The sequence below is a fragment of the Physella acuta genome, unplaced genomic scaffold, assembly GCF_028476545.2.
Source record: "Physella acuta isolate Inbredline_101_S28 unplaced genomic scaffold, ASM2847654v3 ptg000168l, whole genome shotgun sequence".
NCBI classification, from domain to species: Eukaryota; Metazoa; Mollusca; class Gastropoda; family Physidae; genus Physella; species Physella acuta.
The window spans coordinates 773,049-790,783 of record NW_026731687.1 but is presented as its reverse complement, the minus strand read 5'-3'; the positions used below and the strand labels follow the sequence as shown (position 1 = coordinate 790,783).

Genomic DNA, 17,735 nt, shown 5'->3' with positions numbered 1-17,735 from the left:
TTAACATTAGAAAACTGATGGTATGTGACAGCCAGATACCAGTTAATGGGTAAAGAAAAGTATGGCATCATGAAAATATTTATGTATGGACCATGTGGTGCTATTAGTATCTGCTTCAGTAAAGTCATGAAACTAAAGACTTGACCCGCTATTGTCAATCATTACCCCACACACACACACAAAATATAAAATTACGTCTAACTTCAACTTTTCTCTTCTACTTCTGTCCCCCTTCCCTCCCCATTATTTTTACTTTCTCGTTTACACGAAGTATAGAGAAAGTCTTGTAATCGTGCAAAAAAAAAAATCGAGATTTTTGCAAATCTCGACGTTTTACTTTTACAGCCTCACTGATACGGAAAAACATAATTTTGCTATCTTGTCCGTATGTCTGTGTGTTTAAACACGATAACTTGAGTACCGTTACAGCTAGGTTGATGAAATTTCATATATAAGTATTTTATCAAAATCGTAGATCCGTATCAACTTTTGAGCGATTTTCGATCACCGGAAGTGGTACTTTTTCTACTTTGAATTTTTCAAAAGCCTATAACTTGAGTATTATTTCAGATAGTTAAATGAAATTTCACATGTAAGTAAAAGATCTAATTCTCTACCTTCTGACAAATTTTGAGTAATTTCCGTTGACCGGAAGTACTAATTTACGCTATTTTTTATTTCTCAAAAAAATGCATGTGTATTTATAAAGTACTAATAATACTGCGCACTATTATGCACATTTCATTTGGCGTTCACCTGGTGTGCAATTCTTTTTTCTACATGATTTTATTCTATTTTTAAAACTTTTAGTGTTTAAAATGGAGTTTCCATCCCCTGTTGTTTCATATATAAGAATATTCGAGAAAGTTTAGGGGAGATCACTCCCGGTTTATTTCTCCTTTATCTGAAACAGTTTCTAGATATTGAATCCTTTGTGATGGACAAGTATTTGGACTATTCTTACCTCCCAGCCATTCCCCATCATAAACACATCACTTGCACATCTGATATCAGAAATCAAGATGTTGTTTCACTTACATACACCTGATTATTGATGCCACTTACAGGTAAATATCTACATATATTGTATATATACTGGGCCACTATTATAAGATTCACATGTACCTTACCCCTCCCCCCCCTCCACATATTTCCAGTTCAGTCACTTATTAGGCTCTGGCAAAACAGTTGATTATGTTACTTGAAAATGTGTAGAAGATGAGTATATCCACATCAAGGAATAGAAAAACATGTCAAAAAGTATAGGCTGAGGAGTGTTATACCTATTCAGACTACAGAACACTAACAAAAACTCCAACACTAGACTTCATTCAATCAAAAACCAATTAGGAATTATTATCTTCTCATCAAGCATGTGAATAGTTGAAATCGACTCAGTGTAATGTGAGTTTAAATAGATGATTAAGTCATTTTGTGTTGGATTTCATCATGCACAGCACTACTTGACACAGAATGATAGTGTTGAGTGGCTCTACTGGAGCTAAATGCTGCTTGCTAGTATCTCCAGTCTGAGTCATGTGACATTATGTTAGGCATCAATGTAGGTGATACAGCCACAAGTTAGCAACAGCATTAACATTTGTGATTCTTTCTTTTATAGTCATATTTAATTTGCATTTGTTGGTCTAGGTATAACTGTATTAGTCTAGGTTCTTTTAAATGTTGCAAAGAATGCTCAGTACAGTATTATTATTGAGACAGAGAATACTATGGCACAATTTTCCTACTTATGTCCAAACTTTGGAATACTTCAAAATACTTTGTTCTTAGTTTGTAGTAGGCCTACTGTGTTCAGATTGGTAGAAGTAGAGTTGAGTTAGGAACAGGTCTATTGAAAGATGGGTTAGTATTGACATTACCAACTGATACTGGCTAATAGAGAATGTTAAGTGCAACAAAAGCCTCCTTGAAGTATCAAAACAACTGCCCACTTGATGTAGCAACCTATGAACCCAACACCCATCTTTAGAAGATTCTTGTATATTGGTGTAGGTGTAGTATTATTATCATTATCAGACACTCACACTACTGATATGAAAAATGTGAAAATACACTATCTATAGATTAGATCTAGGTCACGGCTAGGCAAAGGCAGACCTAGTTTATGAGGGTTTTTAGGGGAGGTAAGCTAAATATATATTTTGTGTTGCTTTGCCTCCATGTGCTCTCTGAGATACACCTATGGCTCTATAATAGGCATTGTCCTAAGCATTTTAAAATATTAAGAAACGAGCACAAATTATACATGAAATATCATAAAAAGCAACAAATAAGCAAAATATTTGATAACTTTTGCAAAATGTAAGGCACACAAATACATTTTTTTTTAAATGAAATATTAAGACCCCCCCCCCCAGATCCACCTAGATCTATGTCCTATGGGGCTAGAGCCATAGACTGTATAGTAGCAGAGGGGAGGGTGGCTTTAGGTTAGTGGGCTGCCAAACTTACCAGTCAACCCATTCAGTGAAAGATTTGACTAGTCTTATAATATTAACAATAGTGTTAGAAGTGACCAGAAGTGAATAAAGAATTTTCTAAACAAAAGGCCTAAATAACTAGATCTACCTATGAATTATTAGGATTAGGCTATTAAGGAGGTAATGTTTTGTATCCCATATTTTAATTTAGAATCTAGACTAAAATAATAAAAATATGCTTACTAGCCTAAATTTATTATTTTGTCACTGTGCATACTCATACATCAGATACTAGAATCTAGATCTAGATAATTTTTTTACTAGATATGTTCAGCTAGATAGAACTAGGTAGATCTAGATTGATTATAGATCTATATTCTATTTGGTATCGTTTAGGATGGGACTAATTAATAAATTATTTAATGATTTAATAGCCCAGATTATAGATCTAGGTCTAGTCTAGTCAGCACTCTAGATTAGTTTTAGGCCACTCTTAGGCTCATAGGACACAGGGGCGTAGCGAGGGGGGGGGGGGCGGGGGGTGCGGACCGCACCGGGTGACACCATTTAGGGGGGTGACACCAAGGCAAAAAATAGCAAAATATATAGAGAAAAACTCGAGGGGGGGGGGGGTGCAAATCGAAAGTTTGAGGGGTGGGTGCAAATCGAAAACTTGAGGGGGGGTGCAAATCAAAAATTTGAAAGTTTGTCCCTGGGAAGGGTCTCTATGCCTCTGGAGGGGTGACACCATTAAGTGCCGCACCGGGTGACACCCGACCTCGCTACGCCACTGATAGGACATATAGACAAGTCTAGCACATTTAGATCTATTCTAGATCTAGATCTAGAGTCTACTACTATTATAGTTTATAGTATATACTTTAGGCTATACTTTTTTATAGTAATTTAAATTAGTAGTCTTATGTCTTATGTCTTATTATACACTTATTTCTAAGTGTAAATTAATTAATATTAATAATATAGAATATAGGCCTAACTTAACTAAGGTCTTTTAAAAGTCTTAAACTACTCTTAAGTTGAGTCTCTTAAGTAAGTAGTCTTAGTCTTAAGTAATTACTAATAAGTATTATTAAACTCTTAGTCTTAACTCTTAACTTAAGTTACACTGATTTAATCTTATTCTTAACTTAAAGTACTAGATCTAGATCTAGATCTAAGTACTAAGTACTTAAACGCTAAAAAACCAATTTAAACTCTTCAGCGCTTAATTAATTGTAACTTCAAACAAAGTATACATTTTATTAATATAGATTTAGAATCTAGTAACTTACTGCGATGAAGAATCTGTTTACTTCTCAGGTGTGCTCACGTCAAGAATGATAACTATGACGACACATTCACATATCATCACACAATGAATAACAACACAATGACCACCATATTGATATGCAAATGAGTAGCGCCATCTGTGGAAGGGAGTGTCCATTAAAGGTGATTTTTTTTTAGGCCTAAAGGAACACATTAAAAAATAATAACAGCCAAGGTAATAAGAAGAACTACAAAATAAAAGCCAAACAATAATGATTTATCTTATATGAATACATTACTATTTTGGGTAAAAATTTAGAGAAAACCCTTGATATTTCATAGTATCCGCCGCCAACCAATCAAACGCGCGCTTTCAACGCGTTTTGGTTGGCGGCTGACGTCACGATGACGTCACGCGACCCGTAAACACGGCGTTTTTGGAGCTAAAAAGGGCCGAAAAAGCCATTTTTTCTACGTGTAGTTCGGATTTTTTTACGTTTTTTAAAATGGGCCCGAAAATGACCCTTTTTAGAAATGGACATAGCCATTTTTTCGAAGAATTAATTCAAAAAAGGGCTGTTTTGAGCTATGTTTCGATGTAAACAAAGGCCCATGTCAACACGTGTCAAACCACGTGAAGGCACCCGATCGACGATTTCGGTCACGCATGAGTGGTTTTCGTACGTTCTCGTGAACTAAATACCAGTTTCTTGACAACAAATTGGAAAACGACAATTTCGTGAAAATAACGACCCTAGAGAAATGGCTTTTGAAGATTATTAAATAAAAATCGATGTATTGGCTAGATGTGTTGATTCTAAAGTTGTCTATAATTGACTAGTAGGGCATGCTGAAACAACGGCCTGAGGGCGCCGTGTAGTGTGTAGTTTCGCTAAATGTAAATTAATCAGCCCGGCCGCAGATCGACCGCAAACTGTTAAATTGGTTGAATGTGAAAAGCATACTACTTACAAATTACTTTTGAATATTCACATCACACAAAATAATCCCAAAGAAAGCACAAAATAAAATCCGTTAGAAAAGCATCACCAGGAAATTTGAAAACCACAGTATGTCAACCTTAACCAGCCATCTTTGGCTCGATCTAGAGGTCATTCTTTAGCCTACACGGCCTACACATGTGCCTTGCCAATAAATTTAGTTTCTGATGGTACACGACATTAGATCAATATATTAATTAACAAACTAACTGAATTCCAACATACTATCACTCTAATCCTAAAATGAAACAGAATTTGAAGCACAATGATCTAACGAATAAATCCCACTCTAAGTAAGTGTCGCAGCTCTAATCCTGGATACAACCGTAGTGTGTAGTCGTGTTGTGAGTAAACTTGCACGAGATAAAACACCGACCTAGACCTTCCTGATGTTGTGTATGGCCCCAAAGTGAAATGCTGGGAGTAGGGGAGGGGAATTTAACAGCAGAATATTTTTTTTTTCAGTAGTTACGTCACCAGTAGTTCACGCATCCTAACGGGGTTGAAAGTGTAACTTTATATTCAACTAGGCAAAAGGTGGAGGGTGGTGTCTTTCTAGTCGAAGAATACGGGGAAGCCGGCATTTGAAGCCGTCATTTCATTATTGTCATTGCTATTGAGTACAACCCTTTATTCTAGTTAAATGCATGACTAGGCTACTCATTACAAAATCTAAAAAATGTCGTTGTGCTGCCATGCAAAAGTAGCCTAATATTTCTACTGAATGGGGTAGGTATTTGACTTTGTTTATTTAAATGCAGATACCATTAGCCTAAACATATTTGGATGCACATTTCAGTTATATCGTAAGGATTAATTTTATAATACAATGCATATATTCTGACAGTCCTTCAAGTATTAGTAGTTATTGCCTATTGGACTATTCATAACTTGTATTTCAAAGATTTATAATGAGCGGGATGCACTCGATGTTGTAAGTGCTACATTCGGTAGCTGTTACTTTGTGTATGACAGCATCCCAATAGTTCACTGTTAATGTAAACTGAGCTTGACGAGACTCCCATCGCCAAGCAATCGTATGATGATAGACCCAGCAAGCATCACTCGTTATATTCGACAACATGGCTATACCAGTCCTTGATTTTCATTACTGCCTTGAAACGCCTAGTTCTTGGTTTTGAAAAAAAAAAACGTCTCCCCCCACCCCTTTCCGCTTGCGCCGACGTCATCATAGGCCAATATCACGGTGCATTTTTTTTTCACCGAGTATAACACACACCTCTCTCCCCCTCACAGCAAGCGCCAACAACGGTCACCCAAGGCCCAAGGCCAATAACACGCACCACGGTGGATTTTTTTTCAATGAGTATATACCCTACCCACCCGCCGCCTTACAGCATACCGCTAGTCTTTACAAACGGGGTTGAAAGTTTAACTTTGAGTTCAATAAGGGGAGAGGATGGTATTGAAACAACGATGTTCTTTAATATGTTTAATAGTACAAATACATAGTAAAAAAATATACTTACCTACTTCTATAGCATCATACATAATTTTATAATTAGCAAATTAATTAATTAATTAATTAAATATATCTAATGATAATGAAGGGAGATAGTTTATTTTGGTTAAGGCACGACACACAACACTATGCGTGCGTGGTATGTGGCCTGACCGACCGACCGAAAGGAGATTGTTTATATTATTGTTTTGAGTTTATATTTAACTCAATGCAACGAGCCCGCCGGTTGGTTGAGGCCACACCGGGGGGACGATCTGTCCGGGATTCAAAGGGTCGATTCTAAATATCATCCCTATTTTGTATCTGGCGGCTGTTACGGTCTATGTATTTTCATTCATCTATCTAAAGCTATAAAAAGAAACTTGAAAATTTCGACTAAACATAATTTCGGCATTGTGGGCTTCATCTTCTCCGGAAGTAAACAAATCAGCTGTAAAAGGTTCAACTATAGAAAAAAAAAATATGTGTAAATCTGTTCGTAGCTTCAGAACAATAATAAATACGTCTAAGTTATAGATCTAACAGTATAGATCTACCTCTCCCTATATACCACACCAGTAGCGTACGCAGGGGGGGAGCAGGGGGAGCGGCCGCTCCCCCTCTGGCCATTTTCAGCAAAGTGGCGCCTTTTTGGAAACTTTTTAAACTCAAAGTTTTAAACAATGATATTTGTTAAAAAATATTTTTGGTCGGCTCATCTATGTAAATCACAAGATTTCTTTTCATGCAGCAATTAAGCATTACTGTACTAGTCTAGTAGTGTCTACGTTTACAACACGTATTAACAGCTGCATCAGTTTGCCATTCTAAAAATAACCCTTACGATGCATTGCAATGTTTAAAAAACCTCTACGGTAGTACCACTTGGCAAGAGGATTATTAAGTTTAAGGCAACTGTATAATGTATTTGCTTACGAATAATTGAATTAGAAAATGTTATATATAAAACTTCACACATAATTACTTTATATATACAGTTTGAATCTTGTGATTAATTCTTTAAAAATTACAATACAGAAACAAATACAACTGATGTGGCACCTCTATTTAAATTTACTTATGAGCAAAATGGGTAGTGGTGGGGAAATTTTGACAAGGTCAACAACGTCATCACGATGAAGTAGTAGTATTCTTACAGTTTGAGCGATAGTGATTACGATTACAAATTATATGAAACAGTTACAACCCCCCTCCCCCATGGACCCCTCTGTAAAAAAATATTGTCATAATACCACTGCTACTTATTTAAATCTATTTCTGTAATATATATTTGTGTAATATATATTTGTGTAATATATATGTATGTTTAGAACAGGCATCTAAAAACTGACGCTATGTTCACTCTGAGTAGGTTATCTTTCCCCCCCCCATACACCTCACCACCACAATTGTGTAGAGCAGGGGTCTCCAAACTTTTCAGACCGAGGGCCGCATTAACTATCAAATTTCAGTTCGGGGGCCAGTTTCTTTCAGGCATGTCTTTGAGTTCTCTGGGCAAAGTTCCTCAGCCATCACCAGCAAACGATTTTTCCTTAGACAAAAAGATCTCCGCGGGCCGGATGAGAGGACTTCGCGGGCCGCATCCGGCCCGCGGGCCGTAGTTTGGAGACCCCTGGTGTAGAGCGACATTAATGTCACGCCTAGGTATACACTGGGTTGGATATTTGACCTAAAGTGAACGGACTGTGGTGAATGAAGTTGAATCCACCCCCCCCCCCCCCCAACCCACCCCGAACTGATCTGTTAAGTACATGTAGAAAAACGCGTAATGATGTACAAAAATACCATGCCGCCAGAAAATTAGCTTTTTAAACGTAAAACTCTGTGAAAATTGTTTTTCAATTACCAGTAAAAAGGTGTGTGATCAATACAGTGATCTAACCCATACCTATCACTATGTTAAAAAACGATCTTTAAAGAACACAAAGAAGCAGTAGTTAATAAAATATATATACCGATATTTAATTAAATGTAGGCTGTTATTCCGACTGCTTTTCTATTTTAACGAAAAGCGTGGTTTTATACCACCTCTGATTTTAAAAACTTTTATCATGCTTTAATACTTTAGCATTTATGATGACGATATATTAAATTCTGATTATAGACAAAAACATTTTGTAAACACGAGTAGTGTTAAACAATTTCATTATATTCTAAAGTAACTATTTATTTGTTTTGACATTTATAATTAAATGTGTAGATATATACATATTTATATTAAGAGATTGATTATTTCCCCTATTTCACTTGTCTTAAATAATTTCCCAGGAATTATTATGTAAGAATTTTTTTTTACAAGAATTACAAAACAGATTGTGTTACGTTCATTGTTTTTAGTTGTAGTGTGTGTATATATATATACTTTTTTTGTTTAGATTGATACAATTTTTGTTTTGTCGGCCTACATTGTGTATTTTTTCTTATTTCTTCAGAGTGCTACTTTCAATTTACTTTACATCATAGCGAAGTAATGACATACAGCTAGTAATTTTATATATATATATATATATATATATATATATATATATATATATATATATATATATATATATATATATATTTATATAAAATACACGTATATATATATATATAATACACGTATATAGAACGTGTTAAAAATTCGGCGCCTTTTTTTGCTCTTTTCGCTCCCCTACAACGAAAACCTGGATACGCCTCTGTACCACACATACTATTGTTATTAATATTGCTTGTCATAATTAATCTGTGTTAGTACTAGATCTAGATCTCTAGATAGTAGATTGTAGTTCAGACATTTACATTAGCGGCTCATTAGCCTACTAAAAATTTTTACAAGTACAGCTTGGCTGTACCAGTTTACTAGTTGATTATTAAAATGAAGTCAAAACCAACAACCTAGATCTAGTAGCTACATATTACTTAACAAAATACCACAGAAAAAAATATCTTGTTTGACAAATATTTCTCCAACAAAATATTTTTTTCTCTGACAAAATATTTCTCCGACAAAATATTTCACATTTAGAATTTCTCAAGGCAAAAAATATTTTTAAGCAATCAGTTATATTTATTTGCTATTAGATAAGGGTTGGCTTTTACTCAATCATGGTGAAAGTATTGAGATATAAGCTTATTCGAGGAAAAGAAGAAAGTTTATCAGATTTGCTCAAATTTGCTGGTTAAAAGAAAGTAGTTAATAATTATTTTCATATTCTTACAGATTTGTTGTAATGCTTTAAAATGATGCAGTTATCCAACATGTCAAAGATGGTTCATGATAAAGGTACGTTATTTTGTATTATTCAAGTATATACATATGGTCTAATTTTATAACTCGCATTCATAAATTGTTTAGTTACTGTAAGAAACAAAATTCTGAATAGACCATTTCATTGGCTTTTATACATCACTTAAAATTAAGTTAAAATGTTATTTATTTGTATCTTATGTTCTTTAGCCTTTTCTAAAACGTCTTTTATGTCTATTCAGTATCTTACAATGATCCCTATCGGCCCATGAGTTTTTACTGTGAGGGCCCTCTGAATTCTTTGGCCGCCAATAAAGATTTCACTCAAGTTGTTGTTGCCGGACGCTCAGGTCAGTAATAAATACTTGGTTACCATTTTATCTTTGAAGTTATCAAGGTTTGAAATTACTGTAGCTCATTCCTATTAAATCAGAGACAAAGAGCAAAAGAAAGTTTCTTTAAAAGTATATTGTCAATAATATTTTTTAACTTTATGTTATTTCTCTTTTGGGTTAGTAATAAAGTACTAATAATGTATTTTTTGCATTAAAACATTGCTAGTTTTATAATCAAACTTCTAACTTTTTGGATATTGACTGTGTTTACAGCCATCAGTTAAGCAAGTGATAAATGATTGTTGCATTTAAATTAAATTTTGACTAATCAATTAATTTTTCGCACTAAAACCTAATGATTTCCAAATATTTATTGATAGATGTATGTTGTCCATGTTTGTAAGCTACATGCCTCCTGATTTGATTTTTATTAGCACACTGTAAACTTTTTTTTTTATCTCACTTCATTTTAAAATTTTAACATGATCACTGTGTTAATCAAAAAATATTTGATTGTTTGTGTGAACTAATGTTTGTATATTTCCTTGTTTCAGTATTTAAAATACTGAACATCAAAGAGGACTGCTTCACTGAGAACATCAACCTTAGAGTTGGCCGACACATTAACCTGACGTACTCAGCAGCTGATGTTGCCTGGCACCCGTCAGATGGTGGGTTCTTTCTTGTTGCCAGTTACTTTAGAAAAGTTTGAGGCCAATTAGTTTGTGGACTCTTGACTCATTAAAAACATTTTTGTTGTAGAGAATATGCTGGCATCTGCTGCTACCAATGGCTGTGTTGTCATCTGGAATCTTTGTAAAAGTGCAAAATCAAAACAAGGTAATTGTTTAATGGCTAGAAAGTTATTGTTTTATTTTTCAAATTTTAAAAATATTATTGGTACAATTAGCAAAACAATTTTGGTGATCAATACAATCCTTCCAAAAATATTTAAACACTAGTGATTAGTATGTAAATGTTGGTAAATTAAGTATGAGCCTAGTATTTTTAACAGAACAATTCATTTAAGTAGTTTCAAGATTTTGTTCAATAGCTTTAACTTCCATTTTCAGCAACAATATATCAAGAACACAAACGGTCTGTGAACAGGGTGGCGTTTCATGGGTCTGAACACCATCAGTTGCTCAGTGCCTCACAGGATGGTGTTGTCATGATTCATGTAAGTCTTAGCTCAGTCACTAAGGCCTCTAGGGTTGTTTGGGCTTATCATTGTTGACTCCAAATATTTACTTTGATTGTTCTATTAATAAATGCACTTTGAATGAAGTTCTCATCTTGTGTTAATAGGATGTGCGTAAACCAACAGTGTGTACAAAGTTTGGTGTGGCTGGTACAGACAGTGTACGAGACGCACAGTTCTGCCCCCCTAGCATGGGTTATTTCTTCTTTGCTGCAGCTTATGACAACGGCACTATACAGGTAGCTGCACAATTTTTAAAATTATTAACTAACTCACATTTGTAAATTTTGTGTAAGCCAAGATGTCTTTATTTTAAAATTTCTTACAACATGAATACAATAAAGTAAAAGTCAATATTGCTGTTAAATGCTAGATTTTAACTTTAACATATGGAATTTCTCCTGATACATGTTTTAAAATATTAGTCTAGCTGTACAGTGTTTTTTTGTTTGTAGATTTGGGACATGCGTCGACCAGACAGGTGTGAGAAACAGTTTATGGCCCATAATGGACCTGTGTTTTCCCTTGATTGGCACCCTGGTGACAAAACATATTGGCTGGCCACAGCAGGCAGGGATAAAATGATCAAGGTTTGACTTCATATTTTCCTTACTTAATGTTTGCATGTTAAGGTTTCTTCGAGAAAATTTCTCTTTATATGAATTTCTATGGTGTAGAATTTTCTAATTTTTTATTTATTGATCTTGTTTTTGGTTGTAAAATATGGTTGTTGTTTTTTTTTCTCAAATACCATTTAGATTATATGTATCACAAAAAAGATATTTTTTCTTTCAATGAAATCGTTAAAATAATTTGGACTAGATTGTTCTTAAAAGTATAATATTATCAAAGATGTTACTAATTTTATACCTACTTTTTCTATAAATATATTAAGCATACATAAAAATTATTTCTTACAAAAAAAAATGTTCTTGTCCGAGCAGGTTTGGGATATGGTTCGTCCAGACAGAGCCGCATCCCCCAACTTGATCCACAGCATCACCAACATTGCGTCTGTGGCCAGAATCAAGTGGCGGCCCAACAGGAAGCACCACATCTCCAGCTGTTCGCTGCTGGTGGACCACAGCATCAATGTCTGGGACGTTGGCAGACCTTACATCCCATTTGCTTCATTTGATGGACACATGGATGTTGCTACTTGTAAATAGCTTTCATTCTTTACTCTGAAGTGTACTCAAACATGTGATATAACTTTAATAACTTCACATTTATTATTTCTGTTATATGAATCCATTACTGCTTTACACACATTTATTTATAAAAATTGTATGAATACTCTTTTGTTTTGACATCATCTGTAAATTTTAATGCATTAATTATTTATGTATAAATCTATTTATTGTTTTATTGTCAGAAAGTTACAGTAAAAAATGCTTTTGTTTTTTATTGTAACTCTATTCCCAGGCATTGAGTGGCGTGAGGACTGTCATGTTTTCTTAAGTTGTGGTCGAGATGGCAACGTGATACAGCATGTTTTTTCTGAAGCAAAACGCCCGGCTGACCACGTCAACATAGCAGGTGTTGACATAAGCATTAATGGGGAAATAGGATATGCATATTTTGACAAAAAAGGTTACTTATTCTTTTCTTCTCTTTAATCCACATTTTAAAATAGTAGTTTTTCACAGTGAAATTTGACATAGCTTGAACATTTTCTTGTATTTTATATTTGATAGACAAATCAACATCTGGTTCATCCCGCTCAAAAAAAATTTCAAAAAGTCGTCAGTTCACACAAGCCAGCAGCTCTTTAAATGTTTTTCAAAATAATTTCAGTCAAGAAGATGAGTGTCAGGTAAAAAAGTTGTTCTTTGAGTCATTTCCCTCCACTCTTACCCACTCCTGGCTTACGTTGTTCTTTCAGTCGTATCCCTCCACTCTTACCCACTCCTGTCTTACATCTTGACAGTAAAGTACAACATTGAAAACCTCACCACCAAAGTTTGGTCCTACATTTATGTGTTCATGGTATAGCAAACACAAATCACGTATAGTTTGTAACATCTTGTCTCCACATACAGCATATAATTAAAGCAACTTTTGTAACAGCACATTTTCTATTACCATTTGTTTTTTTTACCTAATGTTTAATGTTTGTGACTTACATCTGAACAGGATATGTTGATGCAGTATTTCAAGGAAATTGCTCTAGAATACAAACTCCAGGGTATGTCTCTGGTGGATCTGTGTAAACACAACGGGGTGGTGGCCTCAAACCATAGCAAGCACCATGTGAGTATCTGTTCAGTCTTCACCTAATTCATAAGTAGACAGCAGATGTAAAGCTCATGCTGTTACTAGTAGGATGTCAAATAGCTGCAAAACTAGGGACCAAATTATTAGAAAATAGAATTAAATTGAAAAACAACTTTAATTTTTTTCAAATCGAACTATTTTAATTAATTAATAAAAATACAAATTACATTCACTACTTTTCTCATTAAAATGTATAGACACCAATTATTTTTCCTGTGTTCATATTTTAAAATGTATCTGTAAATCTATTTTCTTTGTATAGCATTAGTGTTTAAGGTTTAATAAAGAAATTTTATCCTCTGTTGAACACATCCGCTGAAGTAAACCAGTGCTGTTTCTTTACAAAACATTTTACTAACTCCTGAATACGTTAGGTATTGCCATACAAAAGTTAAGAAATAAATAATTTATTAGCTATTAGTCATGATTGTAAAGTCACTGGTCTTTAACTGTCAGATTGCACAGATGTGGAACAATCTTGCTGTCATATACGCCCCGAGCTCCCAGCCCAATGTCCCCAACCACATGAGTCGTACAGGACCTCAGCAGGACAAGCAAGATCATTCTGATCTAGGTAGTGAAAGTTTTTATCACAACAAAAATATTTGGTCATTTTAATGAAAACTATAATATCATTCAATTTGAGTAAAGAAGACTTTAGTTAGTACTAAACCATCATTATATTTAGGTAAGTAATGCTTTCATTTTTGGAATCACTATTTATCCTAATATCATTTAAAGAGGATTGTTTATTGAACACATCACAGAATTGAGATATAATTTATTAATTCGATATTTCAGCTGTAAAACCAACATTAAAACGAGCTAGAGAAATTAAAGTGGTGAAGCCATTCTCACATGTGGATACTTTTTCAGGTGAATGTTTTGTTTTGTTTTCTCCATGTTGTGGCTTTTGTTTGAAACTTTTTAGTTGCTTTTGATTGTGGAAGAAATGTTATGTGTAACTTTTGTCACTGTTTAAACCTGTAGGCAGCAATGAAGAAAGCTCTGATGTGGAGGGAGAAAACTCTGAAGTAGAAAAAAGTGTACCCGAGCCTAGCACCGAATCAAATTTTTTATTTGGAGATGGTGGAGAAGACGAGACCAGCTCAGATCTGTATAACACTGGGGGAATTGTGAATCCAGAGCATTATGTTAGTTGTTTGTCTTCTTGACAAAATCTTCAGACTTTTCTACTTATTTTGATGAAGCTCTAGAACAGTTCTGTAAAGTATAGTTAATTTTTTAAAATTTCAATCTAACATTAAAATTTTTAAAAATTCCTTACTTGGGTTTTTAAATCTAAACCTACAGAAATAGAGAACAAAAATGTTCTCTTCTAAATGACTGACAAACGGTTTCTTACCATCTTTAGGATTGGATAAACAAAGCCCCGCCCTCCGAAGCTTTCCAGCCCAGACATGAGCTGAACCCAATGACAGGAACTCACCCCTTGACCATGGGTGAGTCAGATTTGGCTCTGTCTACAACAATGGAGCCGGCACCACAAGAGTCACATGACCAGAGCTGGGAGCCTACTCTTGTTGTTAAGTTCTCCTATGATTTTGAAATTCCAGATTACTCTTCCACAGTTGCTGATCTCATCAAATTTTTAGCAGAACAGGTTGGTTTCTTTACAGTAGTTTATAAATAGTAGAAGTTTTTATATTGATTTTGTTAGCAATTGGGCCTTTGAATTTCTTCAATCTTTTTAAATTAATCTTTTTATAAAATTCAATGTTAGTGATATTATAAATAAATATATTGCCATAGTTATTTCAGAAAAAATTGTAAACTGTTTATGTGCAGTTTTGTAAGCTACATGAGTCTTGTTGGTAGTGAAACAATTTTCTGTTTGTCCCTGGTCTCTAGGGAGATGTTCAAACAGCTGTGTCAATGTTGACAGTTTTAGGAGATCAGATACGAACCAAAATTGATGAAGCCTACCAAGAAAGTTGGTTTCTTGCTTATATTGGTGAGTTCATTTGTTGAATTGAATAGAAATTGTTGAGTTGGTTTCCTGTTTATATAAGTGAGTTGATTTGTTGAATTGGTTTTTTAATGTGATAATGTTCAATAAGATTTTTTAATATATTTTTTTTTCTTCAAGCTTTTTAAGATTGAAAACAATATATGTTTAAATGCTTTACACAACTACATTTTTAGCTTCATTTGTAGCATGTTAAGTGTTGTTTTTTTATGTGAAACATTCTGTTGACAGATTTACTGGGTTGCTACTTTTATCTGTAGTATATATTAAGTGTTGTTGATGTATAACTCATGTTGTGCAGATTTACTGGGTCGCTATGAGCTATGGACAGTGGCCAATGATGTCATCAAGCAGTGTAAGCTGATGTCTGTCAACTCCTTGAATCAGGAATCAACAGTCATACACGCCATGTGCTTCAAGTGTTCCAGAGCTTGTGAGAGGGCCACTTGGCTGTGTGACAAGTGTAAACGCATTTTAAATCTTTGTAGTGTTTGGTGAGTTACTTGAATCTTTTTGTGTTCAGAGTTGTCTTTCTCTTTATATCCTCTTCTAGCTAATGATTATTTGTAAATCCTTTTTTTTTCTTGATTGGTTCATAAGTCGCAAAATTAAAAAATGTGATTATCATGTTGAAGGCATTAGTGAAGAACTATTTAACATTGAAAGAATATTTTAACCCTTCAGCTACTAGCCTGTTTGTGTGGTTTTAATGAAAGAATATTTTAACTCTTTAGCCACCAGCCTGTTTGTGTGGTATTAATGAAAGAATATTTTAACTCTTTAGCCACCAGCCTGTTTGTGTGGTATTAATGAAAGAATATTTTAACTCTTTAGCCACCAGCCTGTTTGTGTGGTATTAATGAAAGAATATTTTAACTCTTTAGCCACCAGCCTGTTTGTGTGGTATTAATGAAAGAATATTTTAACTCTTTAGTCACCAGCCTGTTTGTGTGGTATTAATGAAAGAATATTTTAACTCTTTAGCCACCAGCCTGTTTGTGTGGTATTAATGAAAGAATATTTTAACTCTTTAGCCACCAGCCTGTTTGTGTGGTATTAATGAAAGAATATTTTAACTCTTTAGCCACCAGCCTGTTTGTGTGGTATTAATGAAAGAATATTTTAACTCTTTAGCCACCAGCCTGTACGAGGTGCATTTGTGTGGTGTCAGGGCTGCTGCCATGGGGGGCATGTTGACCACATGATGGAGTGGCTGTCAGTCAGTAACCAGTGTCCAGCAGGATGCAGCCATCATTGTGAATATACGTGAGACATAGGACAACTATAACCAAGGAGCAATAGAATAAATAAATTATCTTCATTTTTTTCACAATCTATGTCAAACAGAAAAGCTACAGAGTTTTGCCAAGCAGAATGTATTTTTGTTCCTCACTAGTGTCTGAAAATGTTACTATAATGAAATGTTCTTAAAAATTGGGCGTAAGTTACAAGTAGTATCTCTACCCCTACTTCAGACCCTAAAAAAACCTGATATTAGATTACTATTAGCAACCTGATACACCTATTGTTGGAAGTGTCCACTGTCAGACACTGGGAAGAGGAAAGACTCATTCGAAACAGTATTAGGGAAGGTTTGATCATTTGTATTTTCAGAGTGGGTTAATGTCTTTCTTAACTGTTATAATGCATGTAAGCTACAGGTCAATTTATAATGCTGGTTGTTTTTTTATTGTGGTTAAAGATTATTACAGAAAAAAAAGTTACTATTCAAACCTTCCACTTTACCTAACTCTCAACTTGAATTTTTGTTTTAGTGTGGCAATAGGGACTGGAAAATTCTAATATTTAAATTTAAAAAGTTGAAGCGGAAGATGAAACAAAACGTCAAAAAAAAATTCATTGTTGACTTTCCCCCCTAGTTAGTCTAATTACCAGACATTTTGCTATCACTGCTATTATCTGGTGTACAACTATTCCACATTCAACTTAAAACTAAGTCATTTATTCTTTAAAATCAATATTAAATTAACACAAGATATGTTTCAACAGAAATAATTGTGTTTATGCATTTATTATGTTATTGTAATATTTATATTACAGATATTTTTTTAATTGTTTAAAATTTGAAAATAAAAGATTATCAAAAAGAATTATGTTTTCCTTTAGAACAAAAGCAGCAGTTGCAAAGCTGATAAATTTAATGTCTCTTTAATTACAATACTTTCACAATGTCATTAATGCACCAGCATGCTAAAATTTCAATCTGCATAAATACATCAAAATCTTCCTAAAATCTCATAGGGTAAAAACTTCTTTAATTGTGTATATTGAAATAAAAGAAGCAAGTACATTTTTTTCAATAGAAAGACAGAGAAAGAGTTATTTGGTACATACAGATCTTTCTGTTAATCATGGAAGAACATTTGTAAATATGTATGGTCTCATCTGTTTAAAATACTGAAAGAATAAAAAAAACACCAAAGGCCCAAGTTTGTAAAATATAATAACAATGTTGGAATGGCAGGTATTGGCTTAATCTTAAACATGTTAT

The 17,735-nt window shown here is 34.1% G+C and overlaps 2 protein-coding genes across 7 annotated transcripts in view; one reads left to right on the top strand and one right to left on the bottom strand.

Annotated features, from left to right (window-relative positions):
* Positions 1-3,848, bottom strand: part of LOC131936114 (phospholipid-transporting ATPase ID) — a 55,286-nt gene extending 51,438 nt beyond the window's left edge. Inside the window, exon 1 of the mRNA XM_059293002.1 lies at positions 3,734-3,848. The gene's annotated coding sequence lies outside the window, so the exon portion shown is untranslated. The remainder of the gene's footprint in view (positions 1-3,733) is intronic.
* LOC131936115 (GATOR complex protein WDR24) lies at positions 3,835-17,323 on the top strand. Of its 6 annotated transcripts, none has more exons than XM_059293011.1 (19): positions 3,835-3,893; positions 9,394-9,456; positions 9,663-9,770; positions 10,310-10,426; positions 10,518-10,595; positions 10,829-10,935; positions 11,064-11,195; positions 11,412-11,546; positions 11,901-12,117; positions 12,382-12,549; positions 12,654-12,772; positions 13,093-13,209; positions 13,690-13,807; positions 14,035-14,109; positions 14,224-14,387; positions 14,609-14,857; positions 15,106-15,208; positions 15,525-15,717; positions 16,358-17,323. In XM_059293011.1, the coding sequence occupies exons 2-19, from the start codon at positions 9,414-9,416 to the stop codon at positions 16,491-16,493; spliced, it is 2,379 nt and encodes a 792-aa protein (XP_059148994.1). In that variant the 5' UTR covers positions 3,835-3,893; positions 9,394-9,413; the 3' UTR covers positions 16,494-17,323. The 6 variants fall into 6 exon arrangements, with proteins under 6 accessions (XP_059148994.1, XP_059148996.1, XP_059148993.1 ...); XM_059293013.1 differs by having other exon boundaries at positions 3,881-3,945; XM_059293010.1 differs by lacking the exon at positions 3,835-3,893 and adding an exon at positions 6,590-6,633.
* The last annotated feature ends 412 nt before the right edge of the window (positions 17,324-17,735 follow it).